The sequence below is a fragment of the Hippocampus bargibanti genome, linkage group LG11 (assembly GCF_051943395.1).
Source record: "Hippocampus bargibanti isolate YZ-2025 linkage group LG11, ASM5194339v1, whole genome shotgun sequence".
NCBI classification, from domain to species: Eukaryota; Metazoa; Chordata; class Actinopteri; order Syngnathiformes; family Syngnathidae; genus Hippocampus; species Hippocampus bargibanti.
The window spans coordinates 14,823,092-14,850,222 of record NC_142744.1 but is presented as its reverse complement, the minus strand read 5'-3'; the positions used below and the strand labels follow the sequence as shown (position 1 = coordinate 14,850,222).

General features: G+C 41.6%; 2 protein-coding genes across 6 annotated transcripts; one reads left to right on the top strand and one right to left on the bottom strand.

The window, feature by feature from the left end:
- The first annotated feature begins 3,836 nt into the window (after positions 1-3,836).
- Positions 3,837-8,344, top strand: fzr1b (fizzy and cell division cycle 20 related 1b). 2 transcript variants are annotated; one of them, XM_089007814.1, is made up of 14 exons: positions 3,837-4,021; positions 4,114-4,370; positions 4,647-4,748; positions 4,817-4,880; positions 4,946-5,073; positions 5,155-5,237; positions 5,331-5,514; positions 6,438-6,503; positions 7,008-7,110; positions 7,186-7,367; positions 7,456-7,689; positions 7,763-7,867; positions 7,950-8,042; positions 8,132-8,344. In XM_089007814.1, the coding sequence occupies exons 2-14, from the start codon at positions 4,293-4,295 to the stop codon at positions 8,171-8,173; spliced, it is 1,464 nt and encodes a 487-aa protein (XP_088863940.1). In that variant the 5' UTR covers positions 3,837-4,021; positions 4,114-4,292; the 3' UTR covers positions 8,174-8,344. The 2 variants fall into 2 exon arrangements, with proteins under 2 accessions (XP_088863940.1, XP_088863941.1); XM_089007815.1 differs by having other exon boundaries at positions 3,837-4,370.
- LOC148891740 (importin-13-like) lies at positions 8,344-27,131 on the bottom strand. 4 transcript variants are annotated; one of them, XM_089007810.1, is made up of 21 exons: positions 24,672-27,131; positions 23,238-23,363; positions 21,185-21,810; positions 19,906-20,046; positions 18,973-19,114; positions 18,732-18,898; positions 18,418-18,538; positions 16,587-16,734; positions 14,175-14,356; positions 14,077-14,103; positions 13,859-13,999; positions 13,498-13,644; positions 13,075-13,155; positions 12,065-12,202; positions 11,901-11,997; positions 11,780-11,832; positions 11,639-11,708; positions 11,441-11,499; positions 10,195-10,284; positions 9,859-10,040; positions 8,344-9,756 (listed from the first exon to the last, which is right to left on the bottom strand). In XM_089007810.1, exons 1-21 carry the CDS (start codon positions 24,765-24,767, stop codon positions 9,663-9,665), a joined length of 2,928 nt encoding a protein of 975 aa, XP_088863936.1. In that variant the 5' UTR covers positions 24,768-27,131; the 3' UTR covers positions 8,344-9,662. The 4 variants fall into 4 exon arrangements, with proteins under 4 accessions (XP_088863936.1, XP_088863938.1, XP_088863937.1 ...); XM_089007812.1 differs by having other exon boundaries at positions 13,084-13,155; XM_089007811.1 differs by having other exon boundaries at positions 13,865-13,999.

The following is a 27,131-nucleotide window of genomic DNA, read 5'->3' as shown; positions in this document are numbered from 1 at the left end:
CCATGTATAGTAAGACTTTTTTTTTTTGCTGAAAAAAAAACAACCATGTATAGTAAAGTGTTTTTAGCCCCCCCAAAAAACGACCATATATAGTAAGCTTTTTTATGCCAAAAAAAAAACGACCATGTATACCGTACTAAGTACTGTCAGGCATTTTTAGGCAAAAAAACACCATGTATAGTGTAAGGTGTTTTTAGCCCGAAAAAAACAACCATCCATAGTAAGCATTTTTTAGTCCGAAAAGAAAAATGATCATGTATAGTTTATGATGGGAAAATAAGGCATCATGAAGCAATAAGGCTTTCCACCCAAACGGTTCATTTTTTGGTCAATTTATCATGGGGCTTCATTTACTCAACTGCGCTATCATGTCGGAAATAAATGTCATGACAGAGAGAGTGATTAAAATGCTGGCCTGGATAAGATGGTGTCAAAATGTATGGAAGAGTCAACGTTGAATATAAAATAGAGATGGAAGGATTCTCACTATTATCTCAAAATTAAGACTTTAAAGTGATAATAATAATAATAATAATAATAATAATAATAATAATAATAATAATAATAATAATAATAATAATAATAATAATAATCTCTTCTTTTCCTTTTGGCTTTTCCCTTGACGGGGTCGCCACAGCAAATCAGTGTCCTCCATCTTTAGAGGTTTGATCCGCATGTTTGTTTTGGCCAAGCTTTTACGTCGGATGCCCTTCCTGACACAACCCTCTGTAATTATACGGGCTTGGGACCGGCACAAGAAGACTTATGTCCCTTTGTGGCTACAGAACAAGCAACTCACTCAGTAAAAGGCTCCCAAACACAAAATGGTCATCGGCACAGCAACAGTCAAAAAAGCAATATTAATAATAATAATAATAATAAATTGCATTTAGAAATACCTTTAAAAAAAAGTCAGACTTCTGAGATAAAAATGAGAATCGTGCCAACTTTTGTTTTTCTTTGCTCACCCCAATGCTCTTGTGTAAAATGGCAGGGAGTTGTGATATGAATGAATGTGCGTTTGTTACTTGAAAGAATAACTGTTTTTCTTTCAACATTTTGAGGCAGGGAGACAAACAGACATAAACAGATAAATAAACAGATCTCAGCACAGTATGCATAGAAACTTAAAGAAAAAGTCCCATCAAATCGTGTAACTGCAGGAGATCCTCAGATTTTAGTCTTTTAAAAAATGGTTTTAATAAATAAACAGCCCATTTATGTTGTGCAAAAATCAAAAAAGAAACAAATGCAAATTCAACGCTATTTGTGTGTCAACATTTGGGAAAAATACAAGCATTCTTAACTGTTGTTTCAGTGAATGACAAAAATACTGGCGCTGTACGATAAGAGGAAGTACTGGTATAGGATAACATCTGACAACAAACATGTAGAGATGATGTGATTATAATTTACAGTAAAAAATGCCTCGCCTCACTTTGTCACACAGAGGCACCATCTCGAGGAAAAACACTGGCTACCGGCAACAATGAAAGTTTCACCACTGTGATGTCAGGGATATGATTAGGCACTTGTTTTGTTGTTGTAAATTCCCATAAGGATCAAGCCGGACCGCACTGACCCAGCTTCCTACGTGCCCACTGGCCTGTTTCTCAATTATAGGAGTGATAAGGAAGCCAAAACACCCCCCCGCCCCACCCCTCCGCCCTCGACCACAAGGTCACAACGGCCTTCCTCAAACGTGGTCTTGGCTGCGCGCTGCTCCAAGTGCGAGGGATGGGGGATGCAGATAGAATTCTGTTGTGACTGGACAGCCCAAAGCATGCGATGCTGGTCAGATATGAGCCGTGTGTTTATGTGGCTTGTGTGCTTGCACGTGCAGAACTAGACGAGGGTATTTTCCTTTTGGGAGGATTTGTGTACTTTTCCATTTGAGAAAAAATATATGCAGTTGTTTATGTGTACATACATACATACACATACATACACACATACACACGTACGTACACACACACACACACACACACACACACACACACACACACACACACACACACACACACACACACACACACACACACACATACATACATACATACATACATACATACATACATACATATAGTACATTTTCTTTTCCATTTGGCTTAAAAAACTGTTAAAAGTGTAAATCAAAAATGGTAAAGTCATTCAAATTCAAATTACATACAAAAAAACGACATATTGGGTTTTAGAACTTGAACAATAACCTGGAAGAATGTGAGCCAGTTAATAAAATGGGTACCTTTTGTGTGTGTGCGTGTGTGTGTGTGCTCTCGTTTATATGTGGTTATGGGGACAAAAACCTGTTTACACAGTCACGTCCTGGGGACCATTTGACATATGGGGACAAAAAAAACTGGTCCCCATAAAGAAAACATATAAAAACGTTTCAGAAAGGGTGGTCCCCAGAAGTGATGATCCGTAAAGTGGTCCCCAGAAAGCATAAAACGCGTATATGTGTGTGTGTGTGTGTGTGTGTGTGTGTGTGTGTGTGTGTGTGTGTGTGTGTGTGTGTGTGTGTGTGTGTGTGTGTGTGTGCGTGCGCGCGTGCGTGTGTGGTGTCTGATTACTTTTGTCATCTATGAGCATGAGCGGAGTGCACTTTGTCTCTCACTAAGTCAGAAAAGGCAATGTGAGTAAATCCATAGCCAGTATCTGCCCTGACGACAGCGCTTTGCTAACATGTACTGTAAATATAGGTTGGGTGTGTGGCAAAGGGCGCAGAGGCAGACGGGCCTACGTGCAGATCTGAGGGCCACCCGAGATGCCGCATGGCTGCTGAACCGTGACTGTCGCTGTCATTAAAGTTCTTGTATAGCAGCAGAACAGTTGCCTTGTTTTTCGGAGGGTTTCCTTTGAGTAATTGAGCAAAACATTTTACGAGCCAGCTAGTCCACTGCAGTGTGTTATCCATTTCACCATCAAACGAGTGCCCCTGCGCCATGAATCAAAGCAATTTATTCATCAATTTATAAGTCATTCCCTCAATGTTCATGTTTCCCTACGTCTGAATTAAGACCACATCTGTTTTTAACTTTTCTGGAGCCACAGAGCAATTCATTTCACATCAGACTTTCTTTTTGATTTAAAAGACACACATTGTAACTAAGAGGGCGGAGAAGATGCCTAAAATCTTCATTTGAGCCTGTGTCTGTCAAACTACATTGATCAAAAGATACGCCAGTGTGTGTTTACAACTCAGGATTTTGCTATTCGGAAAAACACGTGAAGAGAGAGAGAGAAAAAAGTGAGCGAGAGGAGGAGAGACAGAGGGAGAAAGAGAGATAGATGGATGGAGAAGGAGAGAGACAGAGAGGAAGAAAGAGACAGACAGAGAGAGAGAGAGAGAGAGAGAGAGAGAGAGAGAGAGAGAGAGAGAGAGAGAGAGAGAGAGAGAGAGAGAGAGAGAGAGAGAGAGAGAGAGAGAGAGAGAGAGAGAGAGAGAGAGAGAGAGAGAGAGAGAGAGAGATAGTCAGACAGAGAGCGGGAGAGACAAACTGCGCAGTTTTATTTATCTCTTGAGAAACTGTATAAATAGATTTATAACCGTGTTTTGTGCCGTCATTTTAATATGCAAATTATTTAAATGAAAGATATGTAAACGTGGGCAGATAGTGTAATGGTGCACACGTCTAACTTGACGACATGAATATACGTGTGTCCGTGCCCAACTGTACAGGAGCATAATGAGCCATTATGTTCCGAAAGGTCGGAAAACCGTGGCACTTTCGAAAGGGAGGGAAACAGTGCCCCTTTCTGGCCATGAGTGACATTCGCCCTCTTAATTCGGCGGGGGCGAGTGTAAAAGCTGGCTTCGCTAATAGGCGTCGCTACCGAGTCGCTTGAACAAAGTCAGCTAAACAATTTTGGCTTCCAGCTGATTCCGTCGCCATTTTTTTGTTGCGAACGTCAGCCGTGTTTACTGTTTTTGAACGGATTTATCACGCTTGCGTTAGCCGACAGCGACGATTACTGAACATGCGAGGGCATCCTGTGATCTGAGCAAATTTTAAGTGGGGTAAGAATGACGTGATACTTCATTTTATGTCAACACCAAGTCTGCCACCGGTGCACCATGATTGTATGATTTCTTGTTTATTTCAACTAAAGGGAAGATTCCCTGGCGACGTCTCCCTGCTAAAACGCTGTAGCAACTGGGCTTTTTAAGGATGGGGCATCCGTGTGGATTTCCACATCGGGGAGGAGAGAGGGTTTAAACCGAGGAGGTCAGTGCAGCAGGCGGGGTGGGGGGGGGGGTCTCTCGGTGCCCGTCCGTCAAGCCACTTGACATGGACCAAGAGTACGAGAGGCGTCTTCTGAGGCAAATCAACCACCAGAACTTACCCCCCGAGGCCCGTCTGATCAGGGTGAGATCCGAATTTATAAAAGCAACATTTCAGTATGTAATATTTTTCCACAAGATTGCCAATTGCATAATTGTCAAACGAAATACTCTCCGACAGTGACACTGAAAGCTGATTATTATTATGCACTGTATGTGATGGCGGTGAATTTTTTGTGGGTAGAAAATTTAGGTACAGGTGGAGTAAATGAAGTGTGTTTCCAGTGAGGGTTACATATCTCCATATTTTTCAGGAAATAGCCTAAATACGTTTTTTTCTGTATGGCTCACCTCTGCCCAGTGTGGAAGTGTCACCTGCGGCCCCATCAGTGTGAAATCAGGGGACCGCTTCATCCCCACCCGCGCTGGAAGCAACTGGAGCATCAACTTCCACTATGCCAATGTGAGCCTCAAAGTCACACATTGAATTGATCAGATGCTGACTGACATCTGTCTTACTTGTCTGTCCAGGAGAACCATCGCTTCCCCGGCCAGAACCATAAACCAAAAGATGCCAGTTCAGATTCGGGCAAAGGTGGCTTTTAATGTGACCTGCGTCCTTGATAATGTCGCTCAAATATGTGATGTGCTTGCCAACAGATACGGTGACTTATGCTGCCTTGTTGAGGAATGAGTTGCTGGGCGCGGGCATTGAGTCTGTGACAGACTTTCACACGGACGAAAGGCGATATGCGGTCTCCTCTGACGGCACACACAGCCTCTTTCAAGTATGTGGAGTGACACTTTGCATGTTCTGATATTTCCTTTCATGATCCGCTGAAATGATTCTGTGTCTTATCTAATTACAGTACACCATCCACACGAAAAGAGTGCCTTTTCATAGCGATAATGAAGTCTCACCCTACTCTCTTTCTCCGCTTACTAACAAGAGGTAAGCGATGTCTCCCTTGCTGAAATGACGCTTCTGTGTGCCACATGAATCCCAAATCACCCCCCCCCCCCCCACCTCTCCCCGCCCACATAGTCACAAGCTGCTCCGCTCACCTCGTAAACCGGCCCGCAAGATCTCAAAGATACCCTTCAAGGTGCTGGACGCCCCGGAGCTGCAAGATGACTTCTACCTCAACCTGGTCGACTGGTCGGCGGGCAATTCGCTCAGTGTCGGTCTGGGAGCCTGCGTCTACTTGTGGAGTGCCTGTACCAGCCAGGTCATATTACTTACTATCACCAGACGTGAAAACTGTTTGTTGCCATCACATGTTTTAACTTTAGTCGTCTGCCATCTTGCCTGACCGATATCTAGCCATGATCACCTTGCATTTGTTTCTGTGCTTTCCAAAGTCGTGGTAGAAGATATTTCAGGCTTGTCCGTTACCCGCCGGAAACTGCAGATAGTGCTAATCGAATATTCATTTACCCACGGTGCATTGCATTGTTTACATCGAACATGGCGGATTGTTGCTATATGGAGCGTTCACACAGGAGTAAAACTATAAATCACATTAAAAACAGGCAGGAAACAAACATATTCTCGTTTTTTTAAAGAGACAAATAAGTCTACGGAGGTAGTGACCATGCATTGCAGCAAACTGCTGTTCATTATTCAAATTTAGTGGATAAAGGGAATAATTTCAGAGCTGTTGCAGCCCATTGGAAATCTTCAGACATTTGTTTAAGTAGACATTAGTAAGAAATATTGTGCAAAGTGTGTTATCTTTGTCTTCTCTGTAATACGATACAATATCAAAATAGCTTAGGATTGATTGTGTTGTACCAAAAGACATTTTTAAGTGTTTATTTTATGTATGAATAAATTCTTTGATTTGAATTTAAATTGTTGATTTTACTCAAATACTGGGTTTTCATTTGCAATTTAGAAATATCATGCTCCAATGAATGTATTTTGTTTTATTTCAAACAGTTTTTTTTATACTTTGGCAAAAATCCATTTTAGAATTTGGCCCCCTTTTCACACACAAGGAGGCCAACTGGCCGCCTTTTTTAATTTCCCAGATGCATCCATGCATCTTTACTGGTGGCTTGTCTCGCCCCCCCATCGGTGAACTTCAGTTCTGTTGTCGTCACTGTTCATGTCTCACCTTGTGCTGACTGCCTTGTATGCGTTTCACAGGTGACGCGGTTGTGTGATCTTTCGGTGGATGACGATTCTGTGACTTCGGTATGCTGGAACGAGAGGGTGAGTCAGAGAAAACTTTGTGTCGATAAAGAATAACACCGCTGTTAAGTCATTTGAGTTTGGGTCTTAAATCAGATTACTGATAATGAAGAGCGGTCAATTAGATTTCAGCGTTTTATTCAATACAACCAGAGATCATTTAACTCATTCACTGCTATTCCCGAATCTATGGCCAATAAAGCGCCGGTCAGACCTCTGGCAATATTTTTCCCTTTCATGAGGGGACAGCATTTGCCTTTTGTACAGCTGCCCCCCATTTCAAGCTCGGATGACTGCAGACCCATATAACTTAGGAATTCACTTTGTGTGTAGGGTTTCTTGTGTTGCATTGAATGTTTATGTAGTCCTAAAACTCAATATTCTGTAGGTCCTGCAATTTGAGTAAAGAGGACAAAAACCCCTGGCACTGGAGTGGAAGCATTTTTGCACATCGTCTAGCAGTGAATGAGTTAATAAGATATCAACCGAGTGGTCTTATAATGGATTTGCATTATTCTCTCGTAGGGGAGTCTGGTTGCCGTTGGGACCCACAAAGGTTATGTACAAATCTGGGACGCAGCAGGTGGGCGAAAGCTTACCAGTTTGGAGGGCCACTCAGCTCGTGTGGGTGAGTCGTCTCTCCACCGCAAAGCAATATTAACGTATTGCCCCATGATGACTTTTAATACTGCTTGTATTCAAGGTGCCCTGGCATGGAATGGGGAGCAGCTGTCATCAGGAAGTCGCGATCGAGTGATTCTGCAACGGGACATCAGAACGCCGCCATCTGCCGAGAGGAGGTTGCAGGGACACAGACAGGAAGTGTGTGGTCTGAAATGGTCCCCTGATCATCAACATCTGGCCTCCGGCGGCAATGACAACAAAGTAAATGAATCTGAATTCAGTCATTGGAGTGTCTACTTTAAAAGGGACTTTTACACTTCACCGTGCACTTTCATATCCACGCTATCAGTTACTGGTATGGAACAGCTCCAGCCTGCTTCCGGTGCAGCAGTACAGCAACCACCTGGCAGCAGTGAAAGCCATCGCCTGGTCCCCACACCAGCACGGCCTGCTGGCATCCGGAGGCGGCACCGCGGACCGCTGTCTGCGCTTCTGGAACACGCTGACGGGTCAGGCGCTGCAGAGCACAGACACCGGCTCCCAAGTGTGCAACCTGGCGTGGTCCAAGCACGCCAATGAACTGGTGAGCAACATGCCCCTCAAAAAATAAATTAATAAAAAATAAAAACACATCTGTGCCCACTTTTCGGTCCAAGGTGAGCACTCATGGCTACTCTCAGAACCAGATCTTAGTATGGAAGTACCCGTCGCTGACACAGGTGGCCAAGCTGACGGGACACTCGTACAGAGTACTCTACCTGGTATGTCCTCGTCTTTAGTGACATTGGATGACATCATTATTTTCCCACGTGATAAACAATGTGACTTTTTGTTTTCCCTCAGGCCGTGTCCCCTGACGGCGAGGCCATCGTCACAGGTGCGGGTGATGAGACGCTTCGCTTTTGGAACATTTTCAGCAAAACGCGCTGCACCAAGGTTGCTCCTTCTCAGGTCATGTGATCAGCTCGTCACAGAATTACTCATCACATGCTACTTGTTTGTGTGTGCGCGTGTGTTGTCATCAGGAGTCCAAGTCTGTGCTGAACCTTTTCACACGAATCCGATAGAGAAGCACTTCCCACAACATGGTGGAACTACAGCACTTTGCTACTGCAACTATTTGTCTGTCTGTCTGTCTGTCTGTCTGACAAAGGTGTGCACTCAAAACGTCTCCATCAGTGATTATACACCTTTAAAAATACACACACACAAAATAAAAGATGTCTTCTTGATCATGATTTTTGTTGGTTTTGTTTTGATACATGAGCTGAAATATACGTTCAAGAACCAACACGGTGTTACATTTTGTAGTCTTAGCAGCTGAGAGCATGTCTCGATCTTCATATCAATATTTTGAAAAGGTGTTCATAACAGTGGGGAACACACCTTTTGTTAATTTAGGGGTAAGAGCTGCTTTTAACACATTTGGGTACGGAATCAAAAACGATTCAGTTTTCTTTAATCAATCACATTGATTTTCAGTAAATAATCAGTGTAATTTTGGAATCAGTATAAAAATGTCATTCTTCATAATGTTATTTTTTTCACAATGTACCACAGTGTCATGCCAGTATTCAAGGGAGGAGCAAAACAATAAATAGCACAAAATTGCACATCACTTAAAGGACAACCGACGTCTCCCGACAAGTTTTGTCCATAATTTGTAAAATGGCTTCACGTGACTTCTACTGGGCGTATTTTAATAAGATTCCACCGCATATAGCTATATTTTACGTTTTAAGGCTCGCGCTGAACATTCAGGAAGTCTTGTTTTTGAGTTGGTGACGAGTCCGTACGTGACGTCAGAAAAGGACCGCCCCCTCACCATAAAAAACGACGCATTGTAGCGTCTTTCCATCACGTCAATGTATTTTGCTGTACTGTTTTTTTTAAACCATGTCTTACACCCAAAAGCCGCCAGCAGAGGGAAGCAAACTCCATGGAAAGAATGTATCAGAGCTGTGGAAACGAGCTGATTCATTCCTCACCGGAGCTGGTCGCCATTTTTCTGCCTCTTTTTGAGACCCCCCCCCCGCCCGTTTGCCTCCAAATGGCCCAAATAAATTCTTTAATCGATTGCAAACATGTATGCTTTTCTCATCAGGACTATTTGAATCATATTCATAACGATGTGTAACAAGAAAGCATATTCTCCGAATCTAAAGCCATTGTTTTGATTCACCAGCAATGCAAGACGTCTTGGCGTGACGTCACGAAAGGTGGGCGGGACTTTCTGAAAATGCCCAATTCGCAGCTCATTTTTTTGCAGATTTTTATTGGCGTTTTGCATTTGACTAAGAATATCATACTGCATGTTTTGGGTATTTTAGATACTATAAAACGTTTTTCTGGTGTCAGTTAAAAAACAAAAAAGTGACGTCAGTTGTCCTTTAATGAACAGTGACAATTAACTCACCAGTCAGGTATTATTTTGCTTTGTGCAGTCTTGTCATGAGTACATCCCATGCTTCCAAATGTCCACCGTTAAGTCCAAATGTTTGAATTTCCCTTTCTTTCTAGAATAGATAGTCCATCCCTTCCATAAGTAAATGAGGGCTAATAAAGGCGGGGTTCAGATCGTTGCAGGCCACGGCAAAGTAGAGAGAATTCCTTCACTATCTCCTTCACACGTCGTTTGTTGCTTTTCTCCCTGGGGGGAAAGGAGGATTTTGCTTTTGTAAAATAATCTCACTTTGGGACATTTTCGAAGAGGTGGCCTTGTGCAGTTCGATCAGCACATTTCAACATTTACCCAAGAAGCTGATCCGTAAAGTTGCGTTTCTGCTCCACTGAGATTTGTGCGGAGGGGAATCCTTGTGACTGCATAAGTTCTTGAAGCCACTGGGATAGCAGAATCGGACAGTGTTCGCTCAGACTCAGCAGCACCTCTGCGAAATAATCCATCAGACTTCGAGGAGATCCACCACCAACTGACTGAGAACCACGCAGACATGCAAAAGAGCTGAGTTGGACTTGCAAAATGAAACTAGATGGCTTCGACTTCAACGCTGTTCACAATTGTTCGATGTTTGGGTTTTCCAAGGTTAAAAAAATGCAATTAATAAATGAACAAGCGTATCAGACTGACGTGCAGGATTGTTTCCGTCAGGAGCTTTCCGTCCCTGTGCAGCACCTCGCCAAGAGATGAAACGTCTTGACATCGAGGCAGGAATTCGGTCTGTTCCCAAAGGTAAATAAGACATTGAAAAATGGGTTTACTCAAAATAAGATACAGTGGAACCACCGAAGTCAAATGCACGAAACTACCCTGCGGCGTACAGTTGCTATTTTGAAGAAAATTGAGTGAAAAGGTCGACATTTGCTTTAATTGCTATAATTTACTGAAAAAAACGAACCCAGTGCTGTTTTGGGATCAGACCAGTGTGATTAAAAATAGTGCTTGATTGCCATCGTGTGGCAGACTGGTGACAATGACTTTTCTCTTTCTTGACCTGTCAAACACGACTGACTGATAAATTGCTCCTACTGGTGTTGGAAATAACATCTGCCCGGAGGCCCCGGACAGACAACTTTTATGTCGGACCTACAACTTTCAAAACGTCTCGGCCCTTCAAGAAAAAAAGCTACAAGCAAACCGCTACAAGCAAACCGCTACAAGCAAACCGCTACAAGCCACGTGGACTCCTCTTTCTAAGCGCCTTTCAAAACTCTCAAGTACACTTTACAGTCACGGTATAGTCCGAAGCACGAAACAGGCTTCTGATTGGCTGCCATGCCGAGTATGCAAATTGCCAAATGAACAATGATTGGTAATTTGCACACTTGGCACAGCAGCCAATCAGAAGCCTGTTTCGTGCTTCGGACTATACCGTGACTGTAAAGTGTACTTGAGAGTTTTGAAAGGCACTTAGAAAGAGGAGTCCACGTGGCTTTTAGCAGACAACGCAATGCAAAATTGCATTGTGCACCATGACGACAAACGACATCAGGAACAAAATCTTCAGCAAGGAATATTTACCCTAAATTAAGCAAGGGAGCATTTGTAGTAAGTATTTGCTTAATTAAAAAAATCCTTTATACTTCGCAACAATTTTTTAAATATTTATTTATTTTATTTTTCAGACACTGCTACTAGCAAAGCAAAGACAACAAAAAAAGCACAAGACGCGCATTGACAACAATTAGACATATCTAAAAAAAATAAATAAGTCATTTTAAAGAAAAGGTAAGAAACAAAGTATATCGTTCCAAAATTACAAAAACACCATAAGGTGAAGTATTTTTTAAAATAGATCCCGATCATCTGATCATGTGACTTTGGGGGTTCCACTGAGTATCTAACAATGAGTTATTTCGGTTTAACTTCAACTTACAAAGAAGACACTGGCAGCTTTTACTGTGGAGGTCTCAGGAAATTTGAGTGACAGAATTCCTAAGCAGACAAAGCAAAATAGTTTAGTCTTGAAATTGTTAAAAGAAAATATTCAATGTCAAAATGACAAAGTTTTGATATCATTTCCAGGAAATAATTAAGCATAAATGTGACTGTGACCCATACACAAAATACTCACCACAGCAAAATAACGCGTTCACGTCCTGATGATCACATTCCAGGTACAAATCGGGTTTTCTTTTTAGGACCTATACGCAGATATTTTGAGTTTCAAAGTGACGCAGGAAACGTGTCTCCTTTCCAAATATTCCGAGCTAACCTGAGCATGAAGTTGCATGAAGGACTCTGCAACATCAGGATGATCCCTAATGCCTAAAAATTCATAGTCGTTTAGAAAAGGAAAACAACTTGTTCCAAAAAACACATAAAGACAATAATACCTTGTTGAAATAATGGCACAGTGGAAGACGTGAGAACTTTCAACAGGCTCTTAATGGAGGAGATGTGCGGTTCCTCTCCAGCAAAGACGTGAACCATCTAAGGGAGAACAGAACCCACTGGACCCTTGACGCCATTTCCTTTGGTTCTGTGATGGAGTGTGTACCTGAGACGCCAGGTCAAGAGATGAGGCTTGTGGGAAGCTGCTGTAAATTTGCCCGAGCGTCTCACTTAACTGAGCAACCAAGGGTCCGAAATCCTGGAGGAGAGTTCGAATGGACTTATCAAATACTCCACACACTGCCTATGGAGGGGCAAAGGGGAAGAAATAGATGTTATATATCGTGCATGTACAGACCAATTGGACTATCAAAAAGGCCCGCCACTGCTGAAGCCAGAGGGCGGCCATTTCACGTTGCCACTCTGAATGTGTGGATAATGACACTCAAACGTTACTGTTTGCATTCTGTGTGCTTTTCTTTCATTTCTTTGTTGACGGTTTTTGACAATTTTATTATGTTTGTTAAAGTCATTATAAGTGCCTTGCATGCTGGGTCCGAGAGGAGAGTAATTTCATCTGTGCTGTATGTCATGCATATTAGCATATTTGACAATAAAGCTGACTTTGACTTGACTTTGACTTTGACATGATGCAGACGAATCTTGGACTAACATTTAGAAATACACCTTTTAAGAATAAATGTACAACCACATTTTTATCAATACAATGTGGTAAACTGTGATATTTTCACCATTGAGACAGAAAGTAATGTGAAAGTGCCATGTAGAATAAGTGTAGTCAAGTTAAAACGGCTTAGGGAGTAGCAACGGGAGGTATCTGCCAGTGGCTTCAGTTGTCACAGTGAGTAATCATCGTTATTAGTCCATACATATATAAATCTGTAATGTACCGAGAAAATTGAATTGTATGGTGTTTTTTAAGGCCTATTCTACTGTGAACAGAACAAAAATCTGAAAGTCGATTCATCTGGGAATTAATTTTAAAAAGTAGATCATGAGTACATTCAGAGACAGCAGTCACAACAGTGGCCAGTTTATCATGCTATCAGGGTGCATAAAAGGGTTAAAGAAAAGTTTCTTCTTTCTTTTATTGGATCCCATTAGATAGCAAGTGTATCGAATATTGTGAAGGTAAACATTTCAACACTTTCTTACTTCCACCACCTCAGAATCCTCGAGCCATTTGCTGAGGATGTTCTGGATCAATGTGTAAACTTGCTGGAGTACCACCACAACCTAAAAACAAGAGAAATAGTTTGGAATATGTGCAAAGCTATTTGAATAGGGAATATTTTTTTTTCATGACGGCTTCCCAATGCAGTTATCATTCGCATGAATCGGTAGCAGAGCCGGCAAGGCATGTGGGCTTTTTCATCCCTACAACTGTGCTCTGCAAAACTGATAATAAATAATGAACAAACTGTTTGCTTTTCGAATGGTGTTGTACATTTGAGTGGACACTTGTCTTTATGCATTTCTTTGCAGCTGCCAGTCTGGTTGTGTTTCAACAGGCTCCTTCTCGTTGTGATTAAATGTTATCTCTCAATTCTTTTAAAGTACGTATATGTTGATTTTTACTGGGTTGGGTGTGGTTTGAGGGTGAGACAGTGCAGCATGGGCAGTTCCCTCAAAGCCGTCTGAATATCTGTTGATGTCCAGAGCGGTAAAAAGGCTGGACAACATTCCCAGGATGTGGATGATTGACTGTTTATGGGCAGGATCAACCTGGACAGGGAGAGACATTCATCACGTCTGATATTGTGACACAACTACGTATTTCATGTGACACTGCTATTTTGCAGTTGACGGTAATTTGTTTCGTCAAGGGCTGAACAATTACCGGTAATCACATTCAAAGCACTGACATCACAATGTAATCGAAAGCAATTTTAAAATCACAAAGCCTGTTATTGTAGAAACGAAGCATTTTGTATTTTACACTGACTGCTTGTTGGGTCAGAGTGTCCATCTGCTGAATATGAGGACTGATGAGCGAGTGCAATTTTCCCAGGATCTCCTCGGCTGGCAGAGCGGAAAGCAGGAAGCCCAGAGCCTGCATGAGCCACATGCACTGGCTGCTCTGCACATACAGAAAATCCAATCACATATGGCTTCCTCACTTGCAGCATGCTGACCTTTATCTCACTGCTCACTCACCTTATGGATACCTTTAAGCAGCACGTCCTATCAAGTGAAACGTTATGATTACTTTTATCAATGTCGTTTGGTCAACAATCTGAAGTTGCGTGTATAACCTGGCACACGGTGAGAATGGCCTGAGTGAAGGATCCGAGGTCGTGTCGACACTCCCTGCAGATTCTCTTTAGAGTCGAAACACTGGAGACGGACAGCTCGGGCCTTGTCAGAGCTTGCAGAACCATGGGTAATATTCCCCCAAGCATCGCCGGGTGGTCCACTAGCCACTCTGCCAGGGATCCTTGGCAAGATTAGCCAATAAAATACGTTACAAAATGTGCATACGATACACTGGAAAACAGTACACCATTTAAAAAAAAGTTATTTAAAGATGTAAGACATTAGTAACCCAAAATGTACCTGAATCTAAAATTACTCCAGTAGTTATAGATACAATAGAAATTATTGGTATGTTTTAGAACATCGGCCATTATGCATATTGCACTATATATTTTTACATAGTCGGTTCTGTACTGATGCTGTGGAATCAAAAAGCAAACGAGAAGACAGTGTGAAAGAACTTTAAGCACCTCTGAGTGAAGAGTAAAAGGGAAAAGCGACGTTGTTAAAAAAACATTTTTACAATTTCTCAGCAACAAAATTCACAAAAGTTTAAGTTGGCCAAATCAGCCTGATTGAAAAGTGACTTTCTGGCTTCTCACCCAAAACTAAAAAAACAATGTAAATAAATACATAAGTAGATAAATAGACAAATAAAACAAGATTTTACCAAATGAGTGAGAACAACTTAAAGATGAAATTTAAAAACAACTCAACTAAGATTTTCTGTGCAAACAACTTGCTAGCTTTAGCTTGTCCTAAACTTGTTAGCTTGTGCTAACTAACATATCTCCCAAAAATGACACTTGTTTATATTTTAAAGTTGTTGTAATTTAAAACACTGCTTTAGGCCCCAAAATACAAATTGTGTTTTTTTTTACAGTGCATTTACCATATTACTCATGTTAATTTTCTGTAGTCGTCAATAAGTAAAATGAATTTCATTTGATGTGTTCGGGTGATTAAGGATAGAGATGGCAATGTATTAACATGTGCCAGTAGTGTGATGGCAAGATGGAAGGAGTACTTTGAAAAATTGATGAATGAGGAAAATGACCAAGACGTAGCAAACATTAGCAAGGATGAAGTGAGGAGGGCGCAGAAGAGGATGAAGGGGGAAAGGCACTCGGGCCTGATGATTTACCAATCGAGGTATGGAAGTGTCTCGGAGAGGTGGCGGTGGTGTTCCTGACTGGGTTATTTAACAAGATCTTAGATGGTGAACAGATGCCTGAAGAATGGAGACGAAGTGTACTCGTGCCCATTTTTAAGAAGAAGGAGTGTGCAGAGTTGTACTAATTACAGAGGAATAAAGTTGATGAGCCATACAATGAAACTCTGGGAAAGAGTAGTTGAAGCTAGACTAAGAGCAGAAGTGAACATTTGTGAGCAGCAGTATGGCTTCATGCCAAAAAAGAGTACGGCAGATGCAGTGTTTGCTTTAAGAATGCTGATAGAGAACTACAGAGAAGGTCAGAAGGAATTGCATTGTGTCTTTGTAGATCTGGAGAAAGCGTATGACAGGGGTGTTAGACAAGAATATCCTTGGACCATGATGTTTGCAGATGACATTGTCATCTGTAGCGAGAACGGGGAACAGGTGGCGGAGAAACTAGAGATGTGGAGATATGCCCTGGAAAGGAGAGGAATGAAGATCAGTCGCAGCAAGACGGAATATATGTGTGTGAATGAGAGGGATCCAAGTGCAAGAGTGATGCTACAGGGAGAAGAGATAAAGAAGGTGGAGGATTTTAAGTACTTGGGGTCAACTGTCCAGAGCAATGGAGAGTGTGGAAAAGAGGTGAAGAAGCGTGTCCAGGCAGGCTGGAGTGGCTGGAGAAAGATGTCAGGTGTGATGTGTGATAGAAGGGTTTCAGCTAGGATGAAAGGAAAAGTGTATAAAACAGTGGTGATGATGTTTGGACTGGAGCCAGTGCCATTGAAGAAAAGACAGAAAGCAGAGCTGGAGGTAGCAGAGCTGATGGATAGGATCAGGAATGAGTACATTAGAGGGACAACTCATATTAGAGGCTTTGCAGAGAAAGTCGGAGAGGCCAGACTGAGATGGTTTGGACATGTCGAGAGGAGAGAGAGTGACTATATCGGGAGACGGATGCTGAGCCTTGAACTGCCAAAAGAGGAAGAGGAGGTTTACGGATGTGGTCCAAGAGGACATGAAAGTAGCTGGTGTGAGAGAAGAGGATGCACAAAACCGGGTTATATGGAGGACATTGATTCTCTGTGGCGACCTCTGAAGGGAAAAGCCGAAAGGAAAAGAAGAAGTTACTGTGCATTATTTAAAATGAATACAAAATTAATCATTGCTATCGTTTCCTCAACGTAATAGAATTGAATGATTCAATTGAGTTTTACCGTGTGCTCCAGAATAACATGAGTGATATTCCACAAACCTATCGTGTACATGACTGTGTCAGCCAACATGACGTTAGTGATGTTGATTCCATGGATCAGCGCAATCAGACCTGGGATGACTTCCGAGGAGTTCTCATCAATGGTCTCAGCTATCGACTGGAAGCCGAATAACAAAGCTTCTGTTTCCTTGAAAGGAGAATGGAGAATAATATGCTATGCCAAATGAAAATGAGAAGGTAACAATTGTGGCAGGCAGCTGCCATATTGTGGGACACTTGACCCTTTCACATTGAGAAATTACAACAGAAGGCAACAGATTTATACTGAGAGAGTATATTTTACCATTATAAACTTCTGAGTAGTTGATTTGTGAAGAGGAGATGTGAGAGAATTTCTTAACAGGAGTACATGATAAGTATAAGTGAACGTGATTCCACACATGAAAATTGGGGAACTGGTATATAACGCTTGAACAGAGTGATGCGTTGTGGGAGCCTTCAACTTCACATTCCAGTCTGAGGGAATGACATCACTTATGCACCGTCGCGTTTTCAAACTAAAAATGCAGTCACTATTTTCAGGTTGTGTTAGCTAAAAATACAATTATGAAGTGTTGTCACGCACTCTGTGCTTAAAGAGAAAAACCCACCGGGGTTAGTGACTGTAGGAGGTAGGAGGGTCCAATTTATATTCTATTTGTAATTATATTTATAAAAAAATGTTCATTGTAAATTGATTTTTGCCATCAAATATAGAAAGCCAAAACACAGTCTTTATTTTCTATTAATTTAAAAAATATATATTTGTTTTTGTTCATAATTCATTTCATAATTGTATTTTTAGCTAACACAACCTGAAAATAGTGACTTCATTTTTAGTTTGAAAAAAAATAATATATATATTTATATATATATATATATATATTTACATAGTGAGTATGAGAGCCACTGTCCAGGATCACACAATGGCGTCTTCAGTTAAAGCCACGTGATTGGTCAAGAACGCAGCAGTGAGGGGGGGGTTAAACATTAAAGAGAAAGGAAGACGGCAGAGAGAGTGAGAAAACACGCACACACACGAAAGTGAGACGACAGAGCTTGAAACAAAAAAACAAAAGTGGAAAAAAAGGGAGAAATGGATAGAAAACAGTGAAATTTGGACTCGTTTCAACTTTGATAGTTCAAAAGCAAAATTATGTTTTATGGGACCTGGGAACGGATTATTCTCATTTTAATGGTTTCCAATGGGAACGTCATTTTTGGGATACACACTTTTCACCTTACCCACGCTCTCTGGGAACCAATTAAGTTCATAAGCCAAGGTATCACTGTATATATAAAAAAACAAGTACCTGTAGTCCATTTGTGTTCAGTGAAATCACGAAAAGTGTTTTTGTATTGGTTAAATAAACGTAAAAGTAATTATGGTCAGTCTAAAAAGTTGTCTTGTCAGTGTCTGTTATCTAACTCCATTACCTTGTCTATATTTTATAGGTCACTGTCACAACATTTTTTTTTTCTTTTAATCAAACAGTTTTAAGCCCGGATAAATACAGAGGGCTGTGTCAGGAAGGGTATCCGATGTAAAAGCTTGGCCAAAACAAACATGCCAATCAAACATCTGAGGATGGAGGACACGGATTCGCTGTGGCGACCCCTTAACGGGAAAAGCCGAAAGGAAAAGAAGAAACTGTTGTTTATTTTCACAGAATTTGTTCATTATGTTGCAATTGGATGGAAAAGGAGTGTCCTCATTCGTTCTTCGTGTGTGGAGTGACTGGGCAGGTCGTGCAGTTTTTTTAACTTCTTAAGTCATGAATCATTTCACATCTAGAATCTGGACTTGAATGACGTGAAGTAGGTCTATTACCTGCCATTGTGCTGCTAGCTGCGGGTCCATCAGCTGCCTGTCCAAACGGTCGTAAAGGTTACTGAGCAGCTCGGCTCCTAACATTTCGTAGACATACATCAATGTGTCCGAGATGTCCACTCTAGGAGGTAAAACAATGGGAAAACAAAACTCTCCTGTCATGTAATGAATACATTTTTCAAACTTTGAAAATGTTGAGGTTGTGGAGATACAAGGAGCAAGCGCAAAACAAAACAAAATGGGTTTCATGCTGTTTGATATCTTTCCAAAGGAGACAACCAAACATATAAAATGGTTCATTTCATAGGTCTCACCTGTATATTCTGAACTGCTCCTTGTCATCACAACTCCAGGAAGTGTACTCTTCCTGGGAAGGGTAGTGGCATTTATGTAGTAACACCTCCACCAACTGGAAGTAAACGGGTCGGTAGACTTGCAGATAAATGGCCTGTTTCTCCTCCTCAAAAGACAAGATGTCATCCTGAACAGAAACGTCAGAACGATGCAACTGCTGCATGTGGTTTACAGATTTGCAGATTTAAATTTGGTCCCCACCTGTAGGGTATACCAGAAAGTAAGTGTGAGGGAGCTGGTTGTCTCTCTGATTGGATACTGGCCGGGAATCCCAGTACAAAACAGAATCATGTGGACCAAGGCAAGATACTGCTGCCAGTGCTCCACCTGCTCCAGTAACACTCTGCCACGCACACATATGACTCGTTACTAAAGGTGGCAATACTCCCCCCCCCCCAAAAAAAAAAAAAAAAAAACATCACAGCTAAAAAGTAGGTTGGGTACACTCTGAGCTGGTTACCATTCAATCACAGGGCTCCCATAGACAAACGAACAGTCATAGTGAGAATCACCCCTAAGCACAATTTAAAGAGTACGTACCACTAACCCGCCATGCATGTTTTGGGAACATGGGAAAAAACTGGAGTACCCGGAGAAAAGCCACGTTGAAAAGCCAAAGCTAGAATCAAACTGCGCTGTGAAGTGGATGTGTAAAACTTAAAAGAAAATCTAAATGTCTCACGAACCTGATGATGTGCTAGAAAAAAAGGAAATATGTTTATAAATCATCCTGCACTCGTGTCTGTCTGCCTGTGCTTCCATCATCCCCACCGCAATTGAATTGCACAACCACAACTTAGCTGGTCCAGATTCACCAGGTGCATGTTAATAACAAGATGTCCCCGGTCTGCGAAAATGCCCAGCGAGGAATAACACATTCTTCCAAATCCCCAAGCACGGTAAACAAGACTTTGGAAACGATTGGATTTGATTTGCCTTTATTAGTCTCGCAGTGGAGAAATTTACATTTCATAGCAGCAAAGTTATGAAAGGAATGAAAGTAGAAAAACAAAATACAGGAGCTGCTGGAAAGAATGCATCAGTTATGAAGATGTGTCCGTTTTTATGCCGAGCGCATGTGAACCTTTCTACCAAAATCAGGCACCAGGAATCGAAATGGATTCTCGTACGCACCTGCAATGTGTTTCTCCCATCGCGACGGCAATACGGCAGATCCCATGTGAGGTCTCCATGTCCCCGTCTTCAACTGCTGTCTTCAACTGATCATGGAGACCCAGTACCAGAGGCATCAGACTCATAAGAGCACCGACATACCTGTAGAAACAAACACACACACGCACACACACACATTGAATCTGGCAGCGAGGCACTTAGAACTCACTACCAAGCGAACGTGTCATTGGCTGCATTTTGGGGGTAGTGGTGAGAAACATTTAATAACACTTGCATAGGAATCAACAATAAGAAGTACCGTATTTTCTTGAATATAAGGCGCACCCAAAAGTCTTGATTTTCTTCAAAAGATAACCACGCACCTTATATGTGAAGTAATATTGGCCAACCATAGGTCTCGCAACTACTGTTAGCAGCCAACGACTATATTTTCCCCCTATAGAAGTTGTGCGTAACCCCAGCAACTAATGTAGCGCCTTACTATGTGGTGTGCCTTATATTTGGAAACTTGGATACATTTCTATATGATATTTGTAAAACGTTTTTCATTAAATGAAGGTGTGCCTTATACTCTGGTGCACCTTATATATGGAAACAGTTTGAAAATACACCATTCATTAGGGGTGCTCCTTATACTCCGGTGCGCCTTATAAACCGGAAAATATGGAAGAAGTAGCGCGTGACCCCAGCCAGCCTCGACTGTAGCGCCTTATAATGTGGTGCACCTTATATTTGGAAAACTTTTATATCAGAATCAGAATCAGATCAGAATCATCTTTATTGCCAAGTATGTAGAACACACAAGGAATTTGTTTCCGGTAGAACACGCTGCACTAGTATCGTTGTCAAAAAAAACTGCTAAGTGGCACAATACAGTTCCATTTTGGCTACTGTTGAAAGAGTTCAAAGAGTTAATGGCTTGGGGGAAGAAGCTGTTTAAATATATTTATATATTATACAGCATTTGGAAAACGTTTTCATTAATTGAAGGTGCGCCTTATACTCTGGTGCGCCTTATATATAGAAACAGTTTGAAAATACACCATTCATTGGGGTGCACCTTATACACCGGAAAATACGGTACTGCCTTTTTTTACATAAGGAGTAAAGTAACACTTTCTTTTAAAATCAAGTAATCAGTAAAGTAACCATGTTACCTTTTCAAGGTAATGCACAAACAACAAACAGACACACGTACACGGCTCCATCATAGCTGTGTGACAAACCACATGTCAAATCATAGTGACTTGTATATTGGTCTATGTACCGCAGCGTTTACCTCTGGCAGTCAGGTTGCGAAATGGCACTGACAATCGTCTCGATGGCTGGGTCAAACAACACCGGGTTGGATAAAGTCGTGAAACAATCCTGCACCAGTTCCTGAGTCTCCCCAAGTTGCACATCCAGTCCCAACCAGCTGGACAAGCAGCGGAGCACCTTCTCCTTCACCTGGCTGGACGAATCTTGGCTTTGGAGGAGCTGACGTAGGAGAGGACATACGGCTTTCCACTCCCCAACCAAGGCTTCCCTCAGCTGTCCGCATCGGCCCTCCGCCAGCCGGCTGCTCTGGAACTCCTCCGGAAGTACAACCAGGAGCTCCAGCAGTGCCAGACAATGCAGCTGAGGGTCCTGCGTCGCCTCGGAACCGTCAGGGCTTTGAGGTTGGAAGGCTTGCACCATGTCCGCAACCGGGTGTGACCAGACGTGGGGAATTAAGTTCAGGGCCATTGCGGCGAGTGCAACACATAGTCTTGTTAACACCATTTTCGGGCCAGAGGCGAAGTGCAAAATGTGAGACAGGAGCTGCGCTCTCAGGTGCTCATGTTGGTCTGCGGGTAAGTCACTCCAGTGCGAGGAGATTTTGGTGTGGAGAGTGCTGGCACCAAAGAACTGAACTTCTGGAAGCTGTGGAACCACAAAAAATATCTTGTGAAATGCATCATGGGATATAAACCCAGAAGGATTCTGAAGTCAGCAGCCTCGGGTCAATTGGCAGAGCCCAGAGTTGAAAGAAAACATTATTCATCAGCATGTATCTGTTATGCTGCAAGCAAATGGAATTAAATGCCAACAGAACTGAAATTAGCAGTGGCGGATCATCAAGGCCTGCAAAGCCTTCTCTGCTGGCCTAAAAATATCAGAATCACGGACTGATGTTAATTACATTTTGTCCATGAATTCTTGTTAAATAATTCCAGATTGTCTTTCAATCTTTCATTACTTTTCCCCTATTGCACTACTTCCAGATGTGCGTTTCCGTATTTAAGCATTTAACCAATCACATTTCAGCCATTATTTGTTGCCAGAGTCAGAAATCTACCTGGACTTCACACTCAGTTCTGCAGCCCCGGGAGCATAAAATAAGTGTCGATCAAACTGTTGCTTTAACCAATCAGATTTCGAGTTGACAACACAAAAGGTGTACCAATGCATTCTGGCAGGCGCTGGTCAACGCCAGAGTTTTCGCAAACTATGATTGGCTAGTCACTAGCTGCAGTTGTCGTCATGGTGCACAATGCAATATTTGCGTTGCGATGTCTGCTCAAAGCCACGTGGCCTCCTCTTTCTATGCGGCTTTCAAAACTCTCAAGTCAGAAGAAGAAGCCTGTTTCGTGCTTCGGACTATACCGTGACTGAAAAGTGTACTTGAGAGTTTTGAAAGCCGCTTAGAAAGAGGAGGCCATGTGGCTTGTAGTGGTCTGCTTGTAGCTTTTGCTTTATTGAATAAAACAACGTTAGATTTGAAAATAGTCGTTGTTTTTTTTTTTTTTCTTGAGGAAATTGTCGGCCACCCGGGCCGAGACGTTTTGAAAGTTGTACGCCCGACGTAAAAGTTGCACGCCCCGGGCCTCCGGGCAGACGTTATTTCAAACACTGGTTAAAACCATTTTCAAGATGGACATTTCCAGAAAAAAAATGGACATCATTAAGAAAGGTCGGTTAGTTATTTCCTGGCTCATGGTACCCTCTAGTGGACTTGCAGTTAGTCACAGCACACTTTTTTCAGTCTGGATTGATTCAAAGGTAGCACTACTGAAGGCCTAGCGATTAAATGCATGTGCCGCCACTGGAAATTAGCCACCCATTCATCATATCTTCCAATACTTTTACTCATTTACAAAGTTTGTTATTTTTTTAAATCCCAACAAATCAAAGTTGGACCTCTGAATATTTGTTGCATCTTAATCTACTTATCTGACACCCGAACGTTTAAAAAGAAAGAAAGAAAGTGTCATCCCAATATTTCTGCCGAAAGTTGTCGATAAAGGTGCCCTGTCTTAACTTGTGAGTGTGCAACACGCTTATCTCAAATTTGAAGTAGCTCACCAGACCTTGTCAGGTCTTAGCAGTGTCCAGCAGAAGTGCCACGCCTGGGCAGATGCCTGAGAGTGTGTCAGCCACTTCTGGGCTACATTCTTACACTCCATGTCTGGCCCAAAATACAGCTGGGAGAGAGCCTGGAAGAAAAGTGGGAGTTACTTACAGGTACACTAAATCGAAATGCATGAATATTCATCCTGAAAAAGATGCTTTATTCAAGAGGGGCAAAAAAAACCTTGCCATAGTTACTAATCGGAAGCATGCAGTGGCTGCTGCTATTATTAGGGCAGCAAAAGCTTACGTTGATATCATGTTACAAAATGTCCGCTGGTTTTTATCTCCCTACACTGTTTTGATAAACAGCTTTTGTTTGATCATGAAATATTTGTATACAGTAGTGAATTAGTCTTTTTATATATTTTGTTTTCCTCCAACCAGTACAAAAAAAGGAAAGAAATGGTTAAACTGTAGGTGGCATAAATATGCACTTCAACTGCAATCTTTCTTGGTGTCAACACCAAGGCCTTGTGACATTCTATTTACAGTTTATCCATTTCAAAACTATTTTTGAATGACCAGTACAAAGATTTGGAATCTTAACACTGTTGTGATGTAAACAAGGTTGTAATATAAGTATTTAGTTGGAATTCAAAGCATGAACCAAATATCTAGTCAGTGTAGGAGACCGAAGTACTATGTACTATAGTGCTGCCCGAGCTCCCTCGAGTTGCACCCAAAGAATAACTGAATTAAATGTTCAAACTGTACGAAGGTGCCTTACAGCTTTTTCTAATACATACATGTTAAGTTTCAGAAATCAGAAATCGGGAGATTTTCATACTCGCAACTCTCTGGTGCATGTTAAAATAATGTGAGCATTACAAAAGTGTAAATTACAAATAAATGAAACACAAAAATGGTGTCATTGTTTATTTATACATTCAATTAGTATAAAAATGCATTTTGTTTTCGACATTTTCTTTTGTTTCACCTTACAAATTAACTGTCTGTATATTGTGTCAATAGTTGCTTTATAAAGTGAGTATTGTGAGCATTGTGGTCAAAATAGGGAGTCTCTAGACCAAATCGGGAGACTTAACATGCTAATTAATAATAATAATAATAATAATAATAATAATAATAATAATAATAATACATTTTATTTATAAGCACCTTTCAAAACGAGCAAGGGCACTTTGCAGTCCCAAGATAGTAACAAATATTTTTTGTCTAATCCAATCCAATACATTCAAGTTGAGTGTGCACTTCAGACATCTGTCACGTTTAAACACGACACGTTTGTGTTTAAACCTTTGGCAAAGTTTGTTTTACAATATTTATTTTGGTATGGTTTTTATGTGCAACACACACTAAGCAAATCGAAGCATCTATTTTCGGACAGTCTTCTGATTTTTTTAACAAACAAATAAATACATGCTACTCACTGCCTCCACATTCTCCACTGTCAACTCCTCAGCGTTTGTATCATCTTCCGACTGGTGCAATACAGAAGTCTCTCCATGGGCCCGCTGGATGTCCATTAGGACTCGCCTTTTGGTAAAAGGGCGCACAGACAGTTCAAGGGCGCACACAGACCAGTAGGGTGTGTGAAAGCAAACAGCCAGATGACACCGAAGAGTGTCTGTCAGCTGCCCACATCGTTACGTGACCACATTGACCCCCTTTGGCGGAGTTGAAGTCCGCCTCACGGGAAGGGATCAACCGGTTTGCTTCCATCATTCAATGACTGGAGTATTTTCGAGCACAACAGACACGCACAGGGAGTTTTAAAAAAATCGCCAGAATAAATAAACTCCGGTCATGCGTGGTCCAGTCATGAAACGTAAAATTGAAGCGCCCCTGACGCACTAGATTCTGATTGGCTGTGTGTGTATTGAATACACACGTGCATCTGAATACACTGTATTCAGATGCACGAGTCAGCAGACAGAGCGGGAGCTTGATAATTGCTATGTTGGTATAACAGGTGAACGTGGAAGTGTGACTAAAAAGTGGCTGGCTTTTTGTTATTGTAGTACTCACGCACCCCTTCCGGATATTTTTAGCCCCGATGATGTCCAGTCACGCATCAAGTCACGGAAATAACTTTCGATCAAATGGACTGAAACACCGAAGAGATTGCGACCCCCGGTGCACGTCAAAATTGTTTTCTAATCTGAGATAAGATGAAGTCAGCGTTTCATTGTGAAATTATTTTTGTTTTGTTTCGCGTTTCATCCCAGGCCAGAGGTGGTTGCCGTAGTACATTGTGACGAGTCGCGAGTCAGTTTGTGCTGGCAATCTCACTTACTACGGAATAACGTGGAACGGCCATATTTGTGCCAATATGGAGTCAACATTTTTTGACTGGAAACTTGGAACATATTGGCAAATACATTGAAAAATATCCATTCGAACGTACGACTAAATGCTAAAAAGTTATTGCAACTCAACTACGTTGCTCTGATGCCCTCTGGTGGTTTGGATTGGCCATTAGCCTTTCGTCTCACCGTGTAGAATTTTGCATTTCGCAGCAGCAAAGTGATGAAAGTATGAAAAGTAGTAAAAACACAGGACCTGCTGTAAAGTGTCATTGAGTTTTGAAAGCTGTAAAGTGTCCTTGAGAGTTGTAAGCTAAATGCTGAAAGCAAATACGAAGCTGTAGCGTCCATTGACAAAAAGATATTCTGTCTCACATCTCCTCTCCCACGTAAATCCACTTCACTTCCAAGCCGCGACTGTTCCAAATATGCATTGACGCGCTACACTAACGCTCCTTTCTTCTCAGCGCACTCTAGCAATTGTTGACGGCTGCCTACTCGGGTGCCATCTTGGACTTCTTTTCATGAGGTACACTTTTTTTCTGTGGGTTTCCAAACATTTATTGAACAACGGCCTCCCTTCATTTATATTTGAAAATTATCGTCATCAAATGCAGATCAATAAACACAATTTCTTAAATAATTGTCTTGTTTTAATTTACTCATAAATATGTTTGATCTACTTGCAGGGAAAGGTAGTTGACCATGACAGATTTTATTGGACTCTATAATACTGAGATTGTTCTGCCAGTCACTAGACATGGCTTAAAAAACAATTTCCAAAGAAATTCAGTAAACAATGAAATGCTGCAGGTGAGGTTTGAAACACGACAAAGAGCTCAGCACATATGACAGTCCTCAAGGGTGTTGAGTGAACCACATTACATTGAGTTGCCTTGTGGCTGAAATGTGCTAGCTAGATCAACAGTGTCAAACTCGTTTTTTTGCCACAGGCCACATTGTTGTTATGGTTTCCTCTCGGGGCAGTTATGATTTTGAGGAAGAATTAGAATGTTTAATTCCCTCCACATATTACATGTAGAGCGCACAACAAACTAACTCATTCATTGCCATTTACAAATTTATTCGGAATTTGAAAATATGACAGAGCGCCATTCTCAAATTTGTTCAGGTTTAGTTTTTTATGCTTGGGTTCAGATAAAGTGCTGGCCATGGCCTATGGCAATCTTTCTCTTTCCCACAAGGTGCAGCATTTCCTTTTTTATGCTTTGTTCCAGCATCAGCTGTTGTTTAAAGGACAACCGACGTCTCCGGACAAGTTGTGTCCATAATTTGTAAAATCGCTTCAAATGACTTCTACTGGGCGTATTTTACAAAGATTCCAGCGCATATAGCTATACGTATTTTACGTTTTAAGACTGAATATTCATATTTAAGCGTTGAATATTCATGAAGTCTTGTTTTTGAGAGTGAGTTTTGACGCCACGTCATGGAAGGAACGCCCCTGACCGACAAAGGACATACTGTCACAGTCCTTTCATCACCTCAATGCATTTTTGCCGTACTTTGTTTGGTCTGAAAACTTCGTGTTGATCCGTGTTAGTGGCGAAATTAGAAGCAAAA